Source organism: Fukomys damarensis, unplaced genomic scaffold, assembly GCF_012274545.1.
Source record: "Fukomys damarensis isolate Sample0158 unplaced genomic scaffold, DMR_v1.0_HiC HiC_scaffold_39, whole genome shotgun sequence".
Lineage (NCBI taxonomy): Eukaryota > Metazoa > Chordata > Mammalia > Rodentia > Bathyergidae > Fukomys > Fukomys damarensis.
Genome location: NW_022900951.1, coordinates 87802339 through 87829516, shown reverse-complemented (window position 1 = coordinate 87829516; position 27178 = coordinate 87802339). Strand labels below are relative to the sequence as shown.

Genomic DNA, 27178 nt, shown 5'->3' with positions numbered 1-27178 from the left:
ACAAGACTCTCTATAGACACACAATAAAAAGTATCTCTCTCTCTCTCTCTCTCTCTCTCTCTCTCTCTCTCTCTCTCTCTCTCTCTTTCCATTTCTTTCTCCATCTCTCCTTCCCTCCCTTTCTCTCTTTTGTACTCTACCTCTCTTCCCCCCCTTCTGCTTTCTCTCACTCTTCTTCCCTTTGTCTCCCTTTCTCTTTCTTCCAAAACAAGATTCACTGTCTTAGCTTTTCTTTATCTCACTTTATTTGCCTTCATTTCTGCTCAGATCGCAAATCTTTTGCAAAGAACTTTGTATTCACACAATACTAGTGACTCTTTCAAAGCAGTTTCATAGGCACTCTCTGTTTTAATTTGGAAAAAGCCACTATGAGGCAGTAAGAGTAGCATTTGCTCCATGTTTCAGATGAAGAATCTAAGATGTAGGCCATTTAAGTGACTTGTCAATCAATGATCACACTGTAAAGTGTGACTAAACCAAGACTAGAAGTCAGTCCTTTTTCTCAAAGACCAAAAATATTCAGGAATTGAGATTTTAAAAATGCCTATTAATTAGCTCTACTGTCTTTATGGTCATACTTTTTGTTCTTGTTTCAAACTCTGTTTGCTCTCCTTTCTAGGCATACAAGGTTAACACTTCAGAAATGGCCAGACCAGACATTATCTTAAATGGTGGGGGTCTCAATTTAATCTTATCTTCTTCAAATACAAAATTGATGCTTAACTGGCTATAAAATACCATGGTGTGGAATATGTTTCTGTGTCTGTTTAAGCCATTGGACACAGAAGTTTCTTGAAATGTGTTGTCCCAGAATATATCTTCTCTCTTACCCTTTTGTTTTTCCTTAACAGTTACAGCAGGAAGACCTGTTGTAGTAGTTGACAGCTCATTGAGTCATTTCTTTGTTGGTTCTGGTATACTCTACACAGAGATTCAAGAGCCAGAAGGTCCAATAATTACCAGACCAAACCCTATTTAGTTTTCCCAAATGGAATGAGTAAAGCAGTGTTGTAGTGAAACCATGGATGAAGTTGGACCTCAGAACATGGGAAGGATGCCAGGTCTAGAAGAGCTTGCAAAAACCAGAGGTCTAGGCAGGCTGTGAGTCATTAACCAGACAAGCAGTTAGGAAATAGGAAATAAGTCTGTATTGGGGTTAAAGCAAGGCCACGGGTCAAAAAGTGCATAGCAATGGATAATAGTAACAGCCCCTTGGAAAATGAGATAAGTTCTGCCTTAGCCCAGAAACCTGCTGAGATAGGGTCAATTCTAGGAGTAGCCAGCCTGGGATCCACAGTTGGAAGCAAGGAAACCATCTTCAGGGGTGGGGAGTAAAAGAGTATGGTGATCAGATCTATGCTAATTAAAATTTTTTTGTTTTATTATTAGTACATATTTGCAGTACATAGTGATTACATTCCTTTTTGGGAGTTGGTACATCTACATAACACAACTTAATTCTTTTTCAGTCACCTTCCCCTACTCTCTCTCTTTCCTACATCTCTATTCTCTTCCCATTTAAGAAATATCTATCTCCCTACTTCCGTTTACCTATCTTTTACTTTGCTCTTAATTCATTCTTTCAGTTTCTTGTAAGAGAAATCATGAAAGATTTAAACTTGTGTGTCTGATTTAAAGTAATGTCTTACAGTCCCAAATGCCGCAGAGTATGGCTTCTCAACCATGCCACTATTAATATATTTAGATTTCAATAATTCTTTGTTTTAGGGATCTATCCTGTGCATGGTAAAACATTTAAAAAACACCACTGCTGACCTCTACCCACTAGATGTTAGCTAGCATACTGCCCAAAGTTGTTACATCCACACGTCTCTAGATAATATCCTATGTTCACCGAATGGGGGATGATTGGAGACAAAATGGTCTTTGATTGAGATCCATTATTCTAGAAGCTGTGAATTGTGGAAACTTACATGTCTCCAGCTTTCTAGGATTTACTAAATTCCCAATGATCTTCCAAGCAGGGAAGCTATGGTTTCGGGCATAGGCACTGCAAACTTATCCTTCCAGTTGTTCCTTCACTTCTGGTGTTTGGCTCCTTACTTCCATTAGGCACTATTGTAATTTCTAAGAATAATGAACTTTAAGAATTTTCCTCAAATCCCATTTAAGTGAAAACTGAAGGGTGAATCTGGCCATGGTTTTCATTTTTGAGCACTCAGTAGCTGATTTACCTGAAAATTGAAATGATTCTAAGACCCAAAATCCAAATGCAAGTTTCAACTTTCATTCTTCTTTTTGTAGATATTTGATCTTCCACATTATCTAAGCATGGCTGAGCCTTTTTCCTTACTTATAAAATTGAACTACCTGTATGCTTATGTGGTAACTCTATAGTTTAGATGACACAATGGGGTAAAAATTGCACAAAATATACACAGGCTTTTACAAATGTAAAATGATAATGATATTATTATTATTATTATCATCATCATTATTATTTAATTGCTACTGGCCTCCCATCTATATTCTAGGCTATACCAGCAATTCATTCTTCTAAAGGCCTTCCCTCCTATAGATAATACTTTGCACTATTCTACCCTGATTTGTGCTCTCAAAGCTGACCCATATCCGCAGATTCCCTTATCTTCTGGATACCAGTTGTGTTTGGCCAGTGGAGAGCACTGGTAGGGAGGAAAGAGTTAATTAGGCTATCTATTCCCTAGAACCCTCCTTGAGAGATTGTTGTGCATTCTGTGGTCACAGCTCCTATCAGGGAGTCCTCTCCATATGATTGTCATATTCTCTCCTTCCCTCTAAGGTCTGGTCACTGCTACTTCCCTTCTCTCCTTCATCTCTAAGGTTACTAGTGGATCCCATTATTACTATTTCTAGTATACTGTGGTATCGCCTGTGATTTCTCTATACCCTGTGCACATTTTTGCAATCAATTCCCTTTATTAAACTCTAATCAATTTATCCTTCCTAGGAATGTCAATGTCCTTTCTACAGAGACTCTGATAAGTGTCTTTCAAGCCTCCTTCTTACCCAACCTCTTCCTTTGTTTGCCCCTGATGCTTTTTCAGATACTAACATACATACTTACAAAGGAGGATAATTGTGAGGCAATGCAGGAGGTCTATGGCCATTAGTGTTCTGTAGAAAATTAGCTTCTAAGTTACTATCTCATGACATTTACAATAGAGCTGAATGACCCTTACCAACTGAGCAGTCATGTTTTTTGTCCTATCCCCAACTGACTTGGAGGAATATTTAGAAGCCGTGATTCTAATGCCTACTCTGTCCTGCAAAGTGAGTATCCTTACTAAATTCCAGCAATCTGGGAGGCAATGATCTGATGCATACTCAAGTCTCTGGTTTGCTATATATCAGTGTGTACTCTTTTTCTTCCCCCGGATCCAGTTCGCAGGGAATGAGCTTACATCTTTTTGCTTCCCTTGGACTGGAGTCTCAGGAAGCCTGGGAAGCGGGGTACAGTTAAGCTTCTGGTATTCCACAACAGCTGCCAGTATTCTAGCGTGAGTGTCTCTGCTCTTTAACTGTGTCCAACCCAGAATGTTTTTTAGATGATCAGAGTTAGGAGAGACATCAGAAATCAACTACTCCAGAGTCCCTTAATATAAGTTCTTATAGATGGGCTTCAGGGAAATATTAAACCTCCCAGATTTTATGTGGAAAAGTAGATATCTATACCCACACGTATATTTGTTTGGAGAGAAGATCCACAGCTTTCCTCAAATTCTCCAAAGACTTTTTGGCACAAAGAAGACAAAAACATCAAAAGTCTCCAGACCAGCATCCTTACCATACAGTGAAGGAAACTAAGGCCCAGAGAAAAGGCACTGAGTCAGGGCAGATTTGAACTTAGAATGTAGACATTAACTTTCATTTTATAAACAAGACTTCTTTTCCTCTACTGAATTCCCAAACCATAACATCCATGTTTTGTATGTAGCAGACACAAGATAACTGTTAAATGTAATAGATAATTGCAATGGTCCCCAAAAATATATTCTGTTATTTTAATTGACCTTACCAAACAGAGCCAGGAGTTATGTAGGGCCCAAGGCTAATCGTAAAGCTCATTGTTTCCAAGGGATCAAGCAGGGGCTTTCCACCCCAGTACTCTCTGATGAATGGAGTTCTGTCTCATCTCTGTTTCTCTGAACCAACTTATCCCAAGGGCAACGTGGAAGGGCAGGTGTCAGTCCTGGGCATGGACTCAGCAGCCCAACTCCAGCGCCTCTGCAGCTGTTCTTATCCGTGAGAGGTCCCCTGTGGGAGTTGACACAGATGTTTGGATAAATGGCAAAGAAAAACTAAGGATAAAACATCCCTGAGCATTGAGGGGGTTGCCAGGATTCCAAGGTGGTTGGCTCTTCCAAGCTTCAGTTATTAAATCATGATCAGTTCCTGGTAAAAGAAGGTAGAAAGTCTTATTCCTCCCAGCTCCTCTCTATGCTCCCTCTTTCTCATATCAATGGCATTTTCATGCTACTCAGAATCACCAAGGTACCTCCTGTCTCTAAGATATAGGGGGTTTGCTGCATTTCTTAAGTATCCAGAGTATCAGCATGAAATAAGCTATCTTGAGTTCTACTATTAGCTCGGTCACTGATTAGCAATATGACCCATAGAATTCACTTAACCTTGATGGGCTTTAACTTCATTTATTTAAAATGAGGTTAATGAACCAAATGAGGTAATAGATGTGAGAGAACATGACAGATATAAAACAGAAAAAGTTATGTAGAGTCATCATAGCTTTTACCATTAAAAGACAAATTATTAGTAGGAAGAAAAGGGCTAAAGATGTAGGGAAAGTGGGAGTGGTAGGGGAAAGGTAATAAGAGAAAAAAATATGAGAAAATGAAAAACTGGAAATAAAGTGTTTGTAAATGGGGAGGGTAGAAGGGGGTGAAGGGGGGCAGGGACAAGGGGAAAAAGAACCAAGACCTGTCATGTAAAGGTAGAAGATCCCAATAATGAATGTAACTGTACTGTATACCTAAAACGTACCAATAAACTCAATGAGGAAAAAAATTATTGTAAAGGTAAAAAAAAAGCTAAATTTGAGAACCAGTATCTCAACCATGATCTGACTGCCCAGATTAATACTAACTCTGTTTTCTAGAAGACATTTAAAAATGGAATGAGTCGTGTCACCATTGGCTAGGAGGGCAAGAAGACCAATGAAAAGATCAGTTTACAGAAACACAACCTATTTCTAGAGGTACTTTACTAGCCAGAGGTCTAAAAGAAGGATTTCTGAGGATCAGTCATTCTTCCCTAGAAAGGATGGAGGGGCACCTGACTGGGACTAGTGCTGGAGAATCAGAGAGAGTCAGCCTCAATATGACTTGTTATGGGAATAGGTAAACTGGTGTAGAGGGGTTGGAAATATCCAAATAATGAAAGAAATAGTGGGTATGGGATATCAATTCCTCCCTTGCTAATCAGCTGATATTTTCCTACATCTTGGGGATAGGTCACACACTGAAGCTAAGCACTGTAAAAGCAAGACAAAGGAAATGAGACGCAGTCAGTGTTCCCAAGAAATGGGTACTTATATAAGTGAAGAGGAAGAAAGAACAAAACCACTGAGAGCGAGATGCTTAAAGAAATAGTCTTTGGTTGAGGGAAGGATTGACACTTTATTATTATTAGGCAGTTAATAAGAAAACAAATAGATCCAGAATGTAGTAAAGAAGTCACTCTTTGTCCTTCAAATTTCTTTTCCATGTGATGCAGAAGACAGTGATCACTAGGAGCATCGAAGTAATGTTATTATATTGCAGTACACTCAATCAAGAATTTCACATTTAATTGTGTTTTGTAGAATAACTTTATTTTGAACAGTTACTGATGATAATAATACTTTAAGTATATGACTTTTTACATTTGAACTTAGGAGGGTTAAAATTTTTAAAAAACAGATGAGGCCTCCACTCTTAGAGAGCTTTGCCTCTCATGGAGGTGGTCATAATTCTCATTGACTGGGCACTAAGGAAGGTCTCTCTGAATAAGTGAAATTTGACTTATAATTTTGCAAGATAGAAGACTAAATAGTGTAAAAAGCATTCATGCTTCAATATAACTAAATCCTCGATAAACTGTAATTAATCGTGTTTTACATTTCTCCTCTTTAACAGCTTTATTGATATATAATTCACATACCACAAATTCAACCATTTAAATTTTGTAACACAATGGTTTAGTATTTTGTATTAGTGATATTTTAAATTTGTTAAAATACGTATAAAATAAAATTTTGACATTTAAAATATATATATATATATCAGCAACATTAATTATATCCATACTATTGTTCAATTAATGTCTAGTTCCAAAAGTTTTTAATATCTCAAATAAAAACTGTATAATAATTAAGTAGTAATTATTTATTTTTCTTTCTTCCCTCCCCCTAAACCTGGTAACCTCTAATCTACTTTATATCTCCATGAATATATCTGTTCTATAATTTTATAAAAGTGGAATCATATAATATTTATGCTTTTGTTTCTGGATTATTTCACTTAGCAATGTTTTTCAGGTCTGTGTTATAGAATGTATGAGAACTGCATTCCTTCAGTGGTTGAGTAAGATTCCATTGTATGGATATATCAAATTAGGTTTATCCATTCATCTGCTTTTCTGCTGATGGACTTGGGTTGTTTTGATCTTTTTTGCCATTGAGAATTATGGTGTAACACTAACATCTATTTGTGCCTCTGTTTTCATTTCTTTTGTATATACACCTAGAAGTATAACTCCTGGGTCATATGGTAATTCTATGTCTGTTGGGATCTTGTACCTCTACATGACAAGTCTTGATTCTCATTTTTTCCCCTTACCTCTGCCCTCCCTTCACCCCCTCCTCCCCTCACCATCTACAAACACTTTATTTTCATCTTTTCATTCTCTCACATTTTTTTTCTTTTCCCTTTATACTCTTCCCCTACCCATCCCACCTTCCCTACACCTTTAGCTCCTTTCTTCTCATTTCTAAATGACAGTAATCTTATTAGGATCTCATGTTTTATTGCAGATTATTCACACCAGGGAAACTATTCTATGTCTATTTTTAAATGAAAGTACAACAAACATTCGTAAACACTTTGCTAATCTTGCAGAAAAGAATGGCAGGAGAGAGGAGAGGAGCCAGAAATTCCTTCCCTACACCTTTAGCTCCTTTCTTCTCATTTCTAAATGACAGTAATCTTATTAGGATCTCATGTTTTATTGCAGATTATTCACACCAGGGAAACTATTCTATGTCTATTTTTAAATGAAAGTACAACAAACATTCGTAAACACTTTGCTAATCTTGCAGAAAAGAATGGCAGGAGAGAGGAGAGGAGCCAGAAATTGAAATCAGAGCAGTAAAGAGTTTGTGAAAGCTTGGGCTTCCCTGGAGCTAAAACCCTATTGCTGGAAACAGTACTTTGGATATTAGTAGAAATGTAAGACATGCAAGGTCTTTGAAAAGTGAGAAGGCCAAAATTGTAAGCACCACATTAATCCAGGACCCTTAAAATGGAATATAAATTAATGAAATAGTAGAAAAAAGGGAGTGACCCGGGTGTGGTAGTGCAGACATGTAATCCCAGCACATGGGAGGCTGAGGCAGGAGGATCGTCATGAGTTTGAGGCCAGTGTAGGTTACATAGTGAGCGGAAGGCCAGCTCAAGCTGTATGGTGAGATCCTGTCTCAAAAAAGCAAAACAAATAAATAAATATCTGACAGCTGAAAAATCCTTTGGGTAACATTGTCTCCGTCATGACTCTGGGGTAGAAAATAAAATAAACAATACCATTACTATTGTCATTACTGTGGCTGCTCCTCCTGAAGTATAATCTTGAGAGTTTGAAACCTGAAGCTTGCTTTTAAACAAATCTGAAGCTCAAGTTATTTTACTCATGTTGCAAGATAAGTCATAGCAAAGAAATTAAAAAGGGGTTTCACATTGTTAGCGCCTCAGTGGCACTTTGCAAAAACAAATTTACACCATTTCTGGAGGACAGCATTCCCAATCAGGCTCCTTAAGATTCCCAAAGATTTGACTATAAGCTTACAATAGAAGAGTTACCAAACACAAGGAAACAAATCAGTATGATCAAAAATTAGTAGAAAAAAAACAGATTCAGAGTCCAAAAGGACTTTAAACAGAATTATCAGACTCAGGACATAAAACAACTTTAGTATGGATTATTTAAAGAAACAAAACATGGAATAAGGAAAAGAGACTACTAGCTATGACTGGGAAGTTTTGGAAAAAAATCATGGCGAGTTTCTAAAAATAAAAAAAATAATTGAGCCTGGCGTAGTGGTTCATGCCTGTAATCCCAATACTCTGGAGGCCGAGGCAAAAGGATTGCCATTAATTTGAGGACAGCCTGGGCTACAAAGTGAGTTCAAGGCCAGCATGAACTACATAGAGAGAATCTTTCTCAAAACAGCAACAACAACAAAATCATTGAAATATGAAGTTAAATAAGTGGGTTAAAGAACAAATCAGGGCCGGGGATTTAGCTCAGCAGTTTGATGGCCTGCCTTGCAAGCGCAAAGACCCAAGTTCAATCCCCGGTACCAAAAAAAAAAGAACAAATCATCAAGTCTGAAGAGAGAAAGACTGAACTGGCAGATTTGAAGACATTTTCCAGAATGTAACATTAGGAGATAAGAAATTGGAAAAGGTGAAAAAAAGATTAAGAGATATGAAAGATAGAATGAAAAGGTCTAGTCTAACATGTGCCTAATTTCAAAATGACCCAAAAAGAAAGACCTGAGAGTAACAAAAACTGTGGAAAATTTACTGAAAAATATATAGGCAAACCTAAATAATACAAAATATACAAAATATTTTAAATAATGACTAATTTGTGTTGTTAAAAAAGAACACAATGGAGAAGAATCAAGATGTAATATACATATGTACCAATTCCATATGATGAATGCATTTGTCATATATTACAAATATATGCTAATAAAATATGCTACTAAAATGTAAACAACACAAAACAGCACAATGACATGTAAGTTCAGAGTTAAATGTGTCATACTTTATATTTTATTATGAAGAAAATCTAGTCATGCGAAAATAAATCTGGGTAAAGAATCTTCTAGGTTGAGGCAAATCTAAGCCCTGAAACAGAAAAGGTCTTAACATGTTCAAGGAATAGAAAGCAGGCCAAGGTGTCTGGAGCAAGCCACCATATCTAATACAAGGGATGGTTAATAGAGAGCCCAGATTTTTAAAAAAGTTTAAGTTTTATTATATCTATGGGCAGGCTTTGAATGATTTTAAGTGGAACAGATATACCTGTTTAAAATTATAAAGTATAGGCTGGAAGTGTAGCTCCGCGGCAGTAGTGCTTGCCTATCATGCATGAAGCCCTTGGTTCAAACTCCACCACCACAAAAAGAACATGATAAAATATTACTCTGACTGCTGTCTAGAGAACAGAAGAGCTGCATGGGGTGGAGGTGCTTTGAAGAGTGAACATACAGAGACAGACTAGGTATGAGGCTATTGTAAAACAGATGAAATCATGATAGTGACAATGGAGAGTGAGAAAACAGACTCAAAATGACGGTCAAGTTTCTAGTTTAGGCAACTGGGAGACTTGTGGTATCATTTATTGAAATGAGGAAAGCAGATCAGAAACTGGAACTGTTGGGAGGAAATAAAAGTTTAGTCTGGGGCACATTAAATTTGGGATGACTATCAGATAAGTAAGTGGAGAAACTGCAAGGCAATTGAATATATATGTTCAGGGATAAGAAGGGTCTGGATATCAGTGTATCAGTTGTCAGAATATAGATGGTGTGTAAAGCCTCAGGACTAGAGTGGATCACCTAGTACATACAAAGACAGAATGGAGACCTGCAGATTGAACACTGGAGCTCTCAAGTACTGAGCGGTCTGGAAAAGAAAGAATCCAGCAAAGGAGACTGAAGTAGGAACAAAACCAGAAGAGTGCCATATCCCAGGAGTTAAGAAAGGAAAATATTTAAAGACAAGGAACTGATCAACTTATGTCGTATTGCTAAAGGGTTGAGTAAGATGAGGCCACAAGGGGACCATTTGATTTGACAACATGGGAGTTGTTGTTTACCTTGACCGGAGCAGCCCTGCTGGAGTGATGGAGATGAAAGTCTGATTGAATTGGATTGAGAAGCAACTCAGAGGTGTGGGAAAAACATAAAACATGATAAATGTAGAATGATTTTGAAAGCAGTAAAAATACTAAAAAATTCAAGTATATTGTTATTATTTCAGCAAAGACCTCAAGGAAGTTCAGGACACTGAATAAAGAAAGAAGCACTGCAGTATGAAGGCGCTGCTTGCTCAGGCAAAATATTGTCATGAAAAACCTACAAGCAAAACTTCAAGATAACCCCAAGAAAAGCATTTTGATAGGAAAGCTAGGGCTGTCCCAGAAACATAGCTGAAGCTCACCAAGCCAACTCTACGCCAAGCGCTGACTGGAGCCTGACCAGGGCTGGCAGGCAGGAAATGTTCCAGAAGGAGAGTGGCAGTAACTTTTAGAAAGAGCCTCATCTGTAATGTTTACTGACTCTTATATTAATTCACTTTGCAAAGCTTGCCAGCCACTCTCTATGAGGAGGACACACTGTTGGCAACACTGGGCAGTCAGTGTGGTTTGTCTTCCTTGTCACAGGGTTTCCCCCTTGTTCACCACTGGGGCCACCCCTCCCTACAGATGCTCCTTGCCCCCGTCTTCACTCTGAATTATATCAATAGGCAATTGTATGTTTTGTTTGTGCAGTAGGTTGGCAGATGGGTCTGGGCAATTGCGTGTACACAGCTTTGGAGGGTCGGATTGTTTGTTACTATAGTTAACAACATGCATCTCCTTTATTCCAAGGCTATTAAGAAAAAGGCACATTCCTGCTTCCCTGCCTTTGTTCATGTAGGGGCCTGAAATACCTCCTTTCTTCATCAAGCTCTCCCTCACCCATTCTTCAAGACTTAGTTTTTGTGTCATCTTCTCTGTGAAGCCTCCCCCAGTTCTTGTAATTACAATTTTTCTTTTTGTCCTCTGTGTTTCTCCTTGACTTTTGTGTCTCCACAATAGTGCTAAGAACAGCTTGTCTTATGTTCTAATTATTTGTGTTGTTCTAACTTGCTTATTATGTTGTCAAATCTTTGAAGACAGGGGCCTTTTGCATTTGTATATCTCTTACATAGTTCCCTTTGCCTCAGCAAAGACTTAAAACATCAGTACTGGCAGAATTGGACTTTCAGTGAAAATGTTTTACATGTTGAAAATAAATCTTGTACGTTCACACATATGACCTTACTTCTTGAGGTAACACTTCTTTATGACTAATTAGGTAAGTGAAATGTAGAGTCTACTAGTAGCAGGTAAGTACAAGAACTAACTCTGAGAATCTTTTTTTTTTATTGAGTTTATTGGTACATTTTAGGTATACAGTACAGTTACATTCATCATTGGGATCTTGTACCTTTACATGACAAGACTTGGTTCTCATTTTTCCCCTTGTCCATGCCCTCTAATCAAGGCTAAATCAAGTCACAGAGTGAGTTTTCCATTTGACGCTAATAGATTCAAATGCTACTACACAGTGATCTGTTGTCTCCATTTCCCAATTTGTACTTCAGCATTTAAGTCATTGGACAAGTCATATAATATATGGTTCATACTAATGCACAACACTTGCTACTTTTTTAAAAAGAGCATTGAGTTAATGGTTCCATCATAATGTGAGTTGGTTTTATTGATTTTGTGCTGGCACTTGATTAATTATAAAGATAGGTGTCATGCCTTCCTTTTCTCTTCTCTGACTTAATATTCAAGTATGACTCATAATGAAGCTGATGTCAGCAAGACCTTTGCTCTCTGAGGATGCTATCATTGGCATCATACTGGTCATTGTATTTACTACGTTTGTTGCTGCCTCGTGATGGAGATTTTATTCTCAAAAAAACAAATTTATAAAATCATGCATTCATAATGTAAGCCAAGATGACCTTTGTATCACATTACCCCCACAGAGTTTTATTTTCTTTGATTAGTATGTGTTTGCAGTACACAATGATTACATTCCTTTTAGGAAATTGGTACATATACTTAAGCATCTTAATTCTTTTTTCATCCTTTCTCCTCCCCCTTTCCCCTCTTTCCATTTCTTGGTCCCCTTCCCATTTGCAAAAACAAGCATTGAGTGTGAACTCCATAAGAATTATTTCTTATACTTCATTATTCTCTTCCTCACCTCCTTCTTTTCCTTCTTCAACTTCTTTCTCTTATTTCTCCTTCTCTGTCTTCCTTCTCTATCACATACTCAGTAGTTAATAATAAATAGGAATTTTCTTTTCCATAAATTAAAAGTAGGATTGATAAAGAAACTTCTTTTTTTCCAACCATGTAAAATGTTCTAATAGATGTAGGGCACTGCATAGGACAAATGGAGGCTCTCCTGTCTAGGCTAAATATAAGCCTTTGATGTTAGGGCTTTAGGAAGGCATGTTGTCACACAACTGAATTGCTTTGTCCTGAATTGAAGCAGGGCACATAAATTCTAGTCTCAATTCTTCCATGAGCTACTTGTGCTTCCTTGGACTACCTGGATATTTTGCACCTTGGGTTTCTCATATTCAAAGTGCAGGAAATTCTATTTTCCCAACCCTTTGACAGAAACGGGAACTGCTGTGGCACAATATCCAAGGTATATGGGACAGCCAGGTAAACCCACAAAAATGCAAATTTCTGTACATTTGGGAGACAGTAAAATGTGAGGTGGGAGGGCTGGTGTGTGAGATCCTGTGTTCCATCTCCAGTACCATAAAAACAACAAAATGGCTGCATTGTAACATGAATGTGACTGAAGTCAGCTACAACATTGTGAGTTTGCTAGAAGCATTAGGGGATTTTGCCTTTCTAGAAAGCTGTCCAGCGGAAGAGTTATCCAAAGCCTTTTTGCAAAGCTTGGGTAGAGATGGAAACCCCTACCAATCAGTAAGGTTTTATTATCCTACAATAGGATATCATAGTATATAACAGATGTAAAAAATCATTGATTTCATCTACATTTTAGCATAATAATATGAGGAGCAATCTCCTTTATTCATAAATTTGTATTTTTGTTACCTTTCGGGGCCTCTGAATGCTAATATCTGTTGTCTATTACAACTGATTATTATTATTGCTTTTCAGTCTTATAAGTTTACAAAGCTTCTTAATGTTCCTCCTTATCTTCCTTAAAGAAGTTGAAGCAGAAACTGCCTTAGCTAAATTCTGATTATGTCATAAACTTTATACCAGGATCTATGGGAAGATACAGAGAGAGAGGGATAACTTTTGTCTTTATATTCAGTAATCTGAAATACATTGGATAGGACTAGGTAAGGATCCACAGAGGCACAAACAGGGCTTGACACAAAGTAGCAGTTCCCAGAGACAGCTAGTAGTGAGGTTTCCTTTCATTGTAAGCAAAAATAAAGGTAGCTAGTCAGGTTCAAGGGAAGCCTTGAACAAGAAGATATGGCAGAATTCTTCAGGGTCAAGGAGGTAGCAGGGGATAAAACAATGCAGAGACACTTGGTGTATCAATACTAAGGGCTCCAGATTTTATTGAACCAAGGCCCAAGGTACTGGCAGGGAATCTGCAGCAGGGCTCAAGCCATATAGCTTGTTATTGGATCTGTTGGTATCATATGCTACCTGAATAATAGGCATGATCCATATTAGATCACTTACATGTGATTAACAGTAGCTTCCATGTCACCTAAAAATTCTCCACTCATAAGACTAAACTGAAATGTTTCTAAGTAACTCACTCCATAGGACAGTGAGCTTCATGAAATCATAGTCTGCGTCTTATTCATCTCCGTCTCCCTAGTGTCTAAACATTTGTGTTACTGAATGGTTAAAAGTACAGTTTTTGAAGTTATATAGATCTATATTTTGATTCATTGTTTCCACTTGGGAAATTTACTTACTGTCTCTGCGTCTCAGATTTCTCATCTCTAAAACAGTGATGACAACAGTAGCAACTTCTAGGGTTTGTTGTGAGTATAAAATGAGATGACAAATCTGGAAGTACTCAGCAGTTCAATCCCTGGTACAAAAAAAGAAAAAAGAAATACGTTAATCTATTTGATGAGGTTGGGACTCTAGATTGAGAAGAAGCTTAAAAAGAGTGACCCAGGAAGTCTTCCAAATCTCCCTTCTCTCAACATCTAATAGATGATTGGGAAACTGAAACAATGAGGGATAATCTTTAAGCATCCTTACCTTTGTGGAAAGCTTACAATCTTCTTGGCTGGGTGATGAGAGATTGTATAGACCTTGGGTGCAAGATGATGTCACTAATATAAACATTTTTCAAATGTAACATATTGCTCTCTGTACCCAGCAAGCTGTGCCTTGAGAAGTTTGGGATAATTAGATGCTTTGAACACTTAAAAGCTAAGGAGTAGGATAAGCGTGTCTTGACTCTCTGGTTTCTCCCAGAATTTCACTGATGTGCTGGAGTAATTATCAACTGTAATTAGGGAAGCTGAGAAGTCACCTACATTCCCAGGACCTTCATTTCTTTGTTCATAGAGGGGACTGGAAATACTATCTCTATTGTGAAGAAGCAGCAATATATAGGATACCAAGGGACAGGAAAGGTCCATGGGAACATGGCTTTACCAGAAAAGACTCAAAGTTATGTGACTCATTGCTCTTGATGAAATTTCAACTGGTCAGCACAGTTTCCTCCTCCTGGTTTCTCATTGAAGAATGTTATTCTGTGATACTACCTAGTTCTGGGCTCTTTGTTAACAAAACTCCAGTTGTGTGTGTGTGTGTGTGTGTGTGTGTGTGTGTGTGTGTGTAAAGCAGTTAAGAAATGATGTTTTTCTTTTAGAAAAAATATACCTGAAGAGAATGATTTCCACCTCTAAGTTATCTGCAGAGTCTATCCACTGGAAGCTGAAGGAAATCTTTCTCATCTGCCTTGGCCTACACTCCTGGCCCCAGAGTTGGGCCAGTAGTGCTCTGTCTTTGAGGTTCTGAGAAAAGGTATCATGTGTAGGGCCATCTGCTGACTGACTTCCCTTCAGAGGAGGACATTCCGTTTGGACATGGTCTCATTCTCACTCTTGATTAGATAGAAACAAGATACCACACAGGACACACAGAGAAACAATGGTACCTGCATCTTCACTCACTATGAAGTGTGGTGCCAACTATGAATGTGGAAGGTGTTTTGAGAAAAACAAGATCCTCAGAGGCTGGAAATGATGGTTTAGGTGTGAAGGTTTTCCCTTTACCAATGTGCTATGAACTTCATTGTCACAAGAACATCAAATATCAATCCAGTGTTTCTGCTTTTTACATAGGTAACCTGTCTCCATGATTTCTTTGGTGATGATGATGTGTTTATTGCCTGTGGTCCTGAAAAATTTCGCTATGCTCAAGATGACTTTTCTCTGGATGAAAATGGTAAGCACAACCAGTGAGTTTTATTGCCCCATTGTTCTCTCTTTTATCCTTTAGGGTTTCCATGGATATATGTGGCCTGGAGAACATCCAAACATAATCCCTCAAGGGCAGGTATTGTGTTTCCCTTGTACATTTGGATACATGGGTCATTAAATGAGAGGTTGACTAGATGTCCCAGAAGCCCAGTCTCCAAACTCAATAAAATTCACCATCTGTCCCAATAGTAACTATATTTCTCGAGCCACATATTATGTCACATGATCCAATAAGCACAACCGGATGCCAGGAAAGAACATTTGGAGTCAGAAGTTGGAAATTGTACCTACATGATTTTATAGTCAACATCTTATAGCTATTTGGCCCATGTCAATTGATTCATTAAAAAATTTTGTACTATATTCTTTATACCAAATGTATTTTGTACCTGCTTTGTGATTCAGAATTCCAGAGGATCCTTCATCTCAGGAAGGACCTGAGCATTTGCCCTTCTATCTACCTTTGCTTAACTCTAAGCTTCAGGTACTCTGTAAGTTAAATGTAAATTAGCTCAAACAGTAACAATATTAGGATGTGAAATGATGAAAAGTTACATTCAAAATGTTTTCCACTTAGGAGGAATAAAATTTGAGAAAACCAAGAGGAGCTTTGCTAATATATACTTTATAAAAAGCTCAAGTGACAAAGACCTTAAAAAGATGGCATTTGTGCTATTTCCCTTTGTTTTTGTGGCAAATGACCATAAAATAGCTAAACAAATCCAGGCTTTGTCCAATTTCCTATGCCTTCTACATCTTCAGCTCTGAGCAGAGAACACTAAACATCATCAACCAAAACAAAAAGTAAAACAAATAAAAACTGACTTTCCTCTCAATTCAGTTTTCTAAAGAGCTCAGTTTACCAGAATAACACTTGCTCTTTCTGGTTAATTTAAATTTCAGTGTACTTTTAACATAAGGCAGCAAGAAGGTGTCTAAAGAAATAACTATACTGTTTATCCTATTTACCCAGCTGTTTTATTCCATGTTTCATATCATAGCACAAGGTTAGGAAAACCATAGTGGAAAGAACACTAGATAGGGACTCAAGAAACTCAGTTTCTAGTCTTGTAATGCTACTTTCTTGTTTTATAGGTCTAAGTAAGAGAGCTAATTAAGATTTTTTCCTCATTGAGTTTATTGGTACTTTTTAGGTATAGAGCATAGTTACATTCATCACTGGGATCTTGTACTTTTACATGACAGGTCTTGGTTCTCAATATTTTCCCATACCCCTTCCCTCCCTTCACCCCCTCCTACCTTCCCCATTTACAAAAATGTTTTAAATTCTTTGTGTGCTTATCAGGAAAATGACTATAATGATTTGCCTGATATATTAACACTATCAATGCTCCAAATTATCATAGCAGGGGATGCTGAGTGACATGCATAGAGAGTGCTTCAAATGTATCAGACTGAGGCTGGAGCAAATGCTAGAATATTTGGCAGACTCTCCTACAACCCATGTGTATTCTCAAATTATAAGTGGCAGAGACATTGTTGTCCCATTTATTGATTAAATCAGCATAAGGGACTATGATAACATGCATTAAAACTCTCAAAAATCCATAGCTTTCTTGTATACAAATAACAGAGTCACTGAGAGAGAAATTAGAGAAACAATACATTTCACAATAGCATCAAAAAATTGAAATATCTAGGAATCAATCTAATGAAGGAAATACCTCTACATTAAGAGCTAAAACACTCTGAAAAAAGAGTTGGAAGATGATATAAGAAAATGGAAATAGATCCCTTGTTCCTATGTAGGAAGAACCAATATAGTGAAAATGGCCATACTTCCAAAACTGCTATGCAGATTCAATTCAATCCCAATTGAAATCCCAACAGTATATTTCACTGAACAATACAAAAATTCATTTTAAACCACAAGAGACCTAGAATAGGAAAAGCCATCCTAGACAACAGAGACATGGCAGGGGGTATCACAATCCCGAACTTGAAACTATACTACAAAGCCGCTGTGAAAAAAACAGCATGGTACCGGCAAAGAAACAGACCAAAGGATGAGTAAAATAGATTAGAAGATGCAGGAATAGCTCCTGATGTATGCAGCTACCTCCTCTTTGACAAAAAAGTCAACCATCCTCCATGCAGGAAAGATAACCTCTTTAATAAATTGTGTTTGAAAAACTGATTTCAACTTGCCGAAAGATTAAAACTAAACCCCTCTCTTTCACCATGCACTAAATTAGAATCCAAGTGGATTAAAGATCTAAATATTAAAACAGAAATACTAAATTTGTTGGAAGAAATGTTAGGTAGAACTAATGAAGACATTGGCATGGAAAAAAGAGTTTATGAACAAAATTTCAGTAGCACAGGAACTATTGCAAAGAATCAATCACTCGTATCTCATATTTTAAAAAAGCTTCTGCACTGCAAGACAAACCACCAACAGAGCAAAGAAACAACGTACCACATGGGGAAAATCTTTACCAGCTGCTTTTCAGACAAAGGTCTACTATCCAGAATACATAAAGAACTCAAAAAAATCAGAGCCCCCAGGTTTATAAACCCAATTCAAAAATGGGTATCTGAAATGAACAGACATTTCTCAAACAAAGAAGTAAAAGCAGCAAATAAACATATGAAAAATGTTCAACATCACTGGTCATTTGAGAGATGCAGATGAAAAACAAGAATGAGATTCCACCTCAACCCAGAAAGAATGGCTGCTATCAAGAAACCAGCCAATAACTAATGTTGGTGGGCTTGTGGGGAGAAAGGAACCCTTCTCCATCACTGGTTGGGACTGCAGAGTGGTGCAACCACTGTGGAAATCAATATGGAGATACCTTAAACAACTAGGATTACAAGTCCTATGTGATCCAGCTATTCCCCTGCTAGGTATCTTTCCAAAAGAATTAAAAGAATCATACCACAGTGATATATGCACACCCATGTTTATAGCTGCACAGTTTGTAATAGCTTAAACTGGGAAGCAGCCCAATTGCCCATCAACTGGAGACTGGGTAAAGATGTGTTTTTCTTCCTATAAAATGGGGTCCTACTAAGCCATGAAGAATGAGAAACTACAGACATTTATAGCTAAGTGGATGCACATTGAGGACATACTCTTAAGTGAAATAAATATGACACACTTGTGTAAATACCACATAGTGTCTATGGTGTGATAAACTAAAAGTGTAAAGAAGAATCAAAATGTATAATTGTTATTGTGTAATAGGAAAAAATATCTAAAGGTGTAGGGGAAGTGGGACAGGTAGGGGAAAGAAAGCTAAGAAGGGAAAAAAATAAGAAAAGAAAAAAGTGGAAGCAAAGTCTCTGTAAATAGGGAAAGGTGAAGGGAGAAAAGGGATGGTAGGGGAATGGGGAGAAAAAGAACTAAGAAATGTGATGTAGAGGTGCAAGATACCAATGATGAATGTAACTGTATTGTATTTCTAAAACTTACCAATAAAAAAAGAAAAAAAACTTGAAAAAACTATAAATGCAAGATGGTGCTGGTGGCAGTGCTTATTTATGTAAAATGACGTGACAGTCATAAGGTGAGTGAGTATAGAATGTTTGGCATATAAAAGGCAATGTTTAGTAACATCCTAACCATTCTTGAAATTACTCGTGAATGTTTTATCTGTGTAGCTGTACCCTCTGAGATGTCAAGCACTACTGCAAGGGAATTAGTTAAACCTTATACCCAAAGGTTCTATTCTAAGACACCTATACAGTATTTCTCAAATGATTGTGTTGAATTATTATCTACTTGTCCTATTTCTGAAGTCTGACCCTTATTCTGTAATCCAGGGACTTAAACATCTAGATTAGCCAAGGTGGCTTTTGACAGTTTTCCTAATGCCTCCCTCCACAAAGCCATGGTTCCCACGAAGAACGAGCACCACCTTTTAGTCCTGAGACACTGAGGTGTTTTGGCCTGTGATGATTATTCCAGTTCCCCAAGTCTAGTAACATGTTGAGCCTCAATTCTACCCTCTGCTAAACTGTCTATATTCTTTTGCTTCAGAATGCAGAGTCATGAAGGGAAACCCATCAGCCACAGCTGGCCCAAAGGCATCCCCAACACCTCAGAAAAATTCAGCCAAGAGTCCTGGCCCTATGCGCAGAAGCAAGTCTCCAGCTGACTCAGGTAACGACCAAGACGGTGAGTGCTCTTCTCTTAACTGTGCACGTTCACTTCATTTATGGAGGCTGATGCCCTCTGCATGCAGAGGAATGAGTTTCTCATGGTCACTCACCCCTGTGTCTCCATGAATACCAATTCTATCATTCCATACACTGGAAGAGCCAAATTTGTTTGGAGTTATGCAGGCACAGCTACCATCTTTATTCTACTCAAATGGATTCAGACCAGAAATTTGTCCTATTTGTCATGGGTTCTATAGTGCTTATTGTCATGGGTTATTATCTTCAACATCATCCAGTAAAAATACATTCAATGAAATGAAACAAATGTAATCATGAAATCAAAAATTAGACTCTAGGACAAGAATGTAAAAATAGACACCCAAAATATCAACCTTAGCTGACACACTCAAGCTTTGGATTAATGAGATGGCATAAGAACAAGTACACCATTTGACTAAAGACAAGCAATTTTTAAAAATGAGAGATAAGATAAATTGCATCCTTCTCACAATGGGAAAAGAAAGCACACACTAAGTTCTGAAACACGTATAGATTTATCATAAAACATTTAGCATATTATAAATAATCCATAAATTGTGGTCTATGGATTATGGCCAACACATGAGCTGTTTGTTATCAGTTTGTGATGAGAATAAAACTTCTGCCAAGTGTAACTTAACTGTCACTAAGCAAACCGTTTAGATCAGCTGACTTTATTTTCCAGAGCATTATTTCACTGATGAAGGCAGCAGAATGTTGATTTACACTCTGCCAGAAAATCTTTCTCTTGTCTTGGTCCTACAGTTTGAGGGGCACTCCTGTAAAAGGAAATGTTTTCCTTTTTTAAAAAATGACAAATGTTAAAAGTAAAAGACCACAGAAGTCCAAGTTCAGAAGCTTTGTAGACCCAGGCACAGATAATTTGAATTCTTCACAATAAAGAAATTATGTGGCTCAGATGACTTATACATTTGTCCTCCCAAGGCTCAGCATTCATCATGAGAATTTGAGCCTGAAAACCTTTGGAAAGTATAAGAGCACTTTAATTTGGGGCAATTTGAACAGCTTATTGGCTTTGAAATGCATGTGCCTAGAAAACCACCCTATCCTGCCTGTCTCACACTATGAGGAGTATGTATATCACCAGCCATTTTCTTATTCTCAGGCAAAGGAAACTGAAGTGTGACAAGGCAGCCCAGGATTTTCATATTTCCATGTCTTTGCCTACCCCATTCCCCATGCCTATAATGCCATCCATCCAAAGCACCACTCTGCTTGAAAACTCCTATCCATCCTTCAAGACCTCGTATAGAGATAGATTTTTCTGTTCTGTGTAATATCATAGCATGCTACTCATATCTCTGGGATTATGTTCATCATACTGTGTTTTATACTGTGTGTTTGTCTACTTTCCCAGCTAAATACTGAGCCCCTCAAGGTCAAGGTTCCACATTCATTTTTATCTCCCCAGTGCTGAGCACAGTTCCTGGCCCCAGTAGGTGCTTAAGTAATGTTTCTGAAAGAATAGATGCATAAACGCACCTATTTCACCAAGCATATTGCTAGATACCCAGTGGCCATTTAGGCAATGTTTACTAAAGGAATGAAAATTCATGTGCTTTGATTACCTCTTGTTCAAGTGTGCAGAAGAGCACACGAATCTATCTAAGCAAGTTCATATTATTAAAACTACAGTGATTCAAATTTTGACAGTGGGAATGAGATGGAAATTCTTTAGACAGTTTCTAAACAGAGACTTAAAGAATTTTAAACATCTGTTCAGGATTTATAAAGACTGGCAATAATTGCTTAATTAATGATTTTTTCAGAAACAGCAATATTTTGGGGACTTCTAACTGTATTACTTATATCTTGGTGTGAAACAAATTTCCCGAGACTTAGTAGCTTAAAATAAGCTTTCATCATCTCACATTTTCTGTCATGCAGGAATTCTGAAGTAACTTACTTCGGTAGTCCTAGCACAGTTCTCTTTTTTTGTTTTGCAGTAAGGATTTTAGGAGAAACTTCAAATATCTGGAGGGTCAACTGGGACTGTAGAATCTACCACCAAAATGAGTGTTAGTAGGATCTCCCATTCAAGTGAGTGATTCAAGTCAATGAAAAAGAAGATGCAGGGCTTTTATAATCTAAACTCCAAAGACAAGTTGGCATTTCTGATTTATTCTAAAGATTAAAGTCTAACTCTAGCTTACTTTTGAGGAGAGAGAAGTTAGACTCTACCCCATTCAAGGGAGATATTAGATAATTTGTGGAACTATTTATTTATTTATTTATTTATTTATTTATTGTCCTCATTGAGTTTATTGGTACGTTTTAGGTATACAGTAAAGTTACATTCATTATTGGGATCTTATTACCTTTACATGAAAGGTCTTGGTTCTCATTTTTTCCCCCTTGTCCCTGCCCTCCCTTCACCGCTCCCCCCCTCCTGCTTTACAAACACTTTATTTCCATTTTTTCATTTTCTCCTAATTTTTTCTTTTCTCTTATTACCTTTCTCCTACCCTTCCCACTTTCCCTACACTTTTAGCCCTTTTCATCTTTGTTCTTTTCTAGGACGTGCAAGTATTACTACCCTATTTCCATTTTGTATTAGTCTGCCTTCAATCTGAAACTTGTATAAGGATCCACATACCTTTATTCAAGTCGAGTAACTAAAAGTTGTGGAAGATAAGGATATTTACCTACCTTCCAGGACATGTTAACTACCTTCTTTTAAAGGCAAAAGAAAGCCAAATATGTTCTTGTACCAAAGGAAACATTGGCTCAAGTTTAGATAAAATAATATTTTGATGTTTTGACTTATTAGAAAACATAGGTATACACACATTTTTGGTTCAATTTATGGTTCAGTTAATATCTGGGTTTAGTTTGACTTGAAGTACATAAATTGTTTCTATGATGCTATTTGTGTCATAGTTTGATTTCTCAATCTTAAGTCATTTGCATTGTCTTCTTGCTGTTCTGCCTGTGAATAAATAGAAATGCTAGTTTCCCATCAAATTTGATCCCCATTCCTGCCAGTATTGAGTTTATCTCGAATAGAATGTCTGGCACTAAACCCTAAACTCAAATTAAGGAAGGATTTAATTGTCTATAACGTATTCCTGTAAGTACCTCATTCTCACTGAGTGGAGCTGATGAACTTCAGAATCCAAGCCATATTAGTCACGGGAGGGCAGGGACAAGGGGAAAAATGAGAACCAAGACCTGTCATGTAAAGGTACAAGATCCCAATAATAAATGTAACTGTACTGTGTACCTAAAATGTACCAAGAAACTCAACGAGGAAAAAAAATATTAAAAAAAATAAAGACATATAATCAGATTTTCAAAGAAAAAAAAATAAAACAGGCCAGGAAACTGTGGTAAGCAGATAAAATCTGAGCCTACTATTGTCCTTCACAATATTGGAGAATGTTTGAGTAGTGCTACATTTTGATTAACCTAAAATTTGCCATTTCAATAGGCAAAGTTAAACCTTGCTTTAAAACTAAAGACATTTCTAGTCTGTCTCTGTTCCCATTTCAGTCATTATAGTGTTGATATTTCCTTTATGTAACTTTCCCCACAATTGAATTGAACTGAATTAAGAGGACAAAGTAGCTAGTTGCTGGCAAGAAATATTTTCTTTCTTTCTTTTTACGAGCCCCAAAGAAGCTAATTACCTACCCTGGTAGGCTGAGAGAATTGTAATATGACAATTAGTTTGCTGTTCTGACCTTCTTAAGTGTGAATTTCTAGTCCAGTTCTGTCCAACAGATATATAATGTGAGTCACAAACCCAAGTCTTGTATGTAATTTTATTATTTGTAGTAGTCATATTTATAAAAATTATAGGAAACGGACTAAATTTATTTTTATGCATTTTGGCAACACATAAAAAATATTACTGTTTCATCATGTAAGTAAAGTAAGAAATTATTTAGATGTATACTTTTCCTTGAAATTGAGTTATACTTTACACTTATTAGGACATCTGAACTCTCATAATCTCATTTCCAATGGTCAATAACACCATGTAAATAGTGACTATTGTATTAAACAGCACAAAAATACCTTTCTTCTCCAACTAAGACAGGTACAAGATAATAACCCTTCATATTAATTAAATGCTGTGCACTTTTCAAAAACGTTTCCATCACATCCACTGTCCCTCATGATACCACCACAAATTAGTTCTGAAAAATTATGATTATCCAGTTTTCTTTAAAGAACTAAGATGCAATGAGGTTCAGAATCTTGATGTTTTCTTGATGTCACATAACTATTTAGCAGTTAAGAGCTATAACCCATCTCTCCTTGCTTCCAAGCAAGCTTTCTTTGCAGTATGTCACTGACATAAGGCAGGGTGTAGCAGGTCCAGTGTCCTGAATACTGAGGTATTTTTTTGCTAATTTTCATTTTTTCTGCTTCCTCCCCCTTTCTACACCTCCAGGCCAGGGATGTAGGAAGGCAAGGAGCAGTGCGATGTCTATGTTGTTTTATTTGTGTGGCATAGAGCACAGTACTACAAGTAATCAGGTGCTTTATTTTCAGTGTTCTCTCCTAGATATTCCACCAGCTCCCCTACTGTCACTGCAAGGAAAATTAGTGCCCTTGGCAGAGCTATAAAAAGATTAAAAAATAAAAATTTAGTCCCTTCCCACAGTCTGATTCTGGGAGAACTGCCTTATGCGTCAGACAACTTTTGGGTTGTCACTGGAGAGTCCCTTAGGAAGCGGTTGGAGCAAACAGTAATAGTGAAGGCTCCTGTGTACTCTGTGATGCATGGTGTTGCCTCCCTCCAACAGGAGTCCAATCAGCTTGCCATAGCTGGGGATTTGTCTTTAAACATGACTGAATCTCCAAAGTTTTGGTGGAGTACTCAGTAGTGCTAAGTTCTTTAAAGCAAAACAATTAGACAAAAACTTTGTCACCTAGAAGTTTTATTCTATTTGAGGAACCAGTATGCATATAAATTAAAAATTCTCATTTAAAATACCTATATGGTTTTTAAATCCATACATATGTTAACTAACTTAGTCTTTACAACAAATTTAGGAGGCAGGTACTATCATTCTCGTTTTATAGATGAAGAATAATTGAGACATATAAAAGTTGAGTTACCTGACCAGGATCCCGATTGTTACATTAGGAACATATTCTGAGCACAATAACGTTCAACAAGAAATAAATGTTGACTGCATTGTCAAGCCTGAGGAAAAAGATCTTGGCGCTTTCAGGCCTCTTATATTTATCTGTATCTTGAAGAAGACTCATCTGTGTCAAAATATTGTAGGATTGAGTACATAAATTTACTTTGCAACGGGCAAAAATCTTCTTCCCTTATCTCATTTAAAGAATTCACAGCAGTTTGCTGTCAAAGATTCCAGAGGAAGTGGATTTAAAATGCACATTTCAAGTTCTGAAGCTGTATTATTTTATAATCTATTGATTGAATTTGACCTAAGAAACAAATTAATGACAGAATCATTGAAGAATTGTTTCTGAGCTCTCAGTTCTTGCTTTGCTAATGAATAGATCTAGGGAGAATGGCAGAGGCTTGTCTACCAAGATGAAATAATTAGCCAAAGCAACCCAGACACCCTGTCCAAGGGCTCTTTGGAATGGATGTGTGAAAACCACAGGGTCTGTCTCTTGGCCTCTTTCTGAAGTAAGCTTAAACCACCTTGATTCAACTTGGATGGCATTTCAGAAAAAAAATCCTGTATATATAAAGAAGAAACAGGGATCTATGCACTGTAATGAAGCTTAGAGCATCTCAATATGAGACAATGAGGAAGTAGCTTAATTGTGTATTCTCTCTTCTTCTGCAACAAATTAGGAAGTTAGAGAGTACAAGATAGAGAATGAGTCGCTAAAGATCATAGAGGGAGGTATGTGATATGCTAATCCCAAGGGAATCTTTAAATGGATTCTATGAGCAAATCCTAGAAGCCATCATCCATGGAAGAGGGGTAGTTTATACTCTGGAAGCAACTTGTACCTTCTATGAACCTCTATATCTTTTTTTTTTTTTTTTTTTTTTTTTTTGTTGTTGTTGTTGTTACTGGGGATCGAACTCGGGTCCTTACACTTGCAAGGCAGGTGGCGGAACAGATGAGTTAAATCCCCTGCCCAATCTTTGTTGGTGAAAAGGACACTAATAATACCTGACCACCATTTCTTAGGATTATTAAAAAATCATATGAGTTTCTGATTCGTAAAAATGTTTTCAAAATAACTAGAAATACAACTGCAATTATTAAGGGAGTTACAAAATTATTACAGATTTTGTTAGGCTGTAGTTATTTTCAGTGAGCAATACTGTAGAAAAGACATCAAATCCAAACCAAATTGATTCATTTTGAGTTGAGCTCAACTATTGCAGTTAGAATGGCAAGAAAGGTTAAGGGAATGAGCCTCGGTTTGGCCTCCAGTTAAATGAGAGAAAAGCAGATGCCAAGATGGGCTTTCCTTTTCTGTTCTGTTCAGGTCAAGCAAACCCAAACCCAAAGAGTATAACTCATCTAACTCACTGCTACTCACTACAACTGAGTCACTTTATACTGCAGCCCATAGACAAGAGAATCCAAAATCTGTGAGCTCAGCATTAGCTCTGCCTGACTGGTTACTCCATACTCCTTGACTACCACTCCAAACACTGGACTTCTGTCTTTGTTCTTTGGATGCCCCCACAAACATACACACTACTATATTCTTCATTCCCAGAAATGCACTTCCAGCACATATTTAAAATCATGTAACTCATGCATCCTTCAAATATTTAAATCCTTGTGATGCATTCCCCACATATTTAAATCCTTGTAAATCTAGGTAATCAGCCTATTTGTCTTACCTGGTCTCCTGTTTGGGCTTGTCCTATTCTATTCTGATAGGAAGGACTGACAGAGCTAAGGAACTAAAGATGAGTACTGGGGCAAGGACAGGCATAATCATGCAGAGAAGCCATTGAGCCAAGAAAGTACAAGGCCAAGTTTGGCAAGTGTACCATGTAGCTGAAGGGCATCAGCTAAGGGAAGTGACAGAGAGGGCACAGACACCATCTTTCCAGGAAGCCCTGTGGCTAATTAAATGCTATGCTGGTGTCTCTTTTATTGTTTCATGACATTGTGTCAGTAACCAGCCAGATTGGTGAATGAAAAAAAGCTCTTGCTAACCACTTTCTAATTTAAACCAGATGGAAGAGAATAGAATCCTTGAATATGGGTGTCAGGTCTGGTATATGCTTCTACCTTCTTATTCCTTTCTCTTTTCTCTGCCACACCTTTCCTGCTCATCCCTAGCTTATGCTACAAAATTGGCAAAGGAATCAATCTCAGGAGGAATTCATTTTAAAAAGGAAAGGTTTATGTAGCAAAATTATGAACATAATATACATAGGCTTTGGAATCACAAAGACCTACATTTGATTTCTGGCTCTACTACCTCTACCTGGAAAAAGTGTTGTAAGGTGTGTGTGTGTGTGTGTGTGTGTGTGTGTGTGTGTGTGTGTGTGTGTTTAGAGGGGAGACAGAGGGAGGGGG

At 37.4% G+C, this 27178-nt stretch overlaps 1 protein-coding gene across 3 annotated transcripts in view; it reads left to right on the top strand.

Moving 5' to 3' along the window:
- Positions 1 to 27178, top strand: part of Dcx (doublecortin) — a 109614-nt gene that overhangs the window by 60053 nt on the left and 22383 nt on the right. For 2 of the 3 annotated variants that reach the window (XM_010603086.1, XM_033760558.1), the window contains exons 4-5: positions 15363 to 15465; positions 19507 to 19644. In XM_010603086.1, the coding sequence (XP_010601388.1) occupies positions 15363 to 15465; positions 19507 to 19644 (241 nt within the window). The remainder of the gene's footprint in view (positions 1 to 15362; positions 15466 to 19506; positions 19645 to 27178) is intronic. The other variant, XM_033760559.1, reaches the window with a different exon arrangement.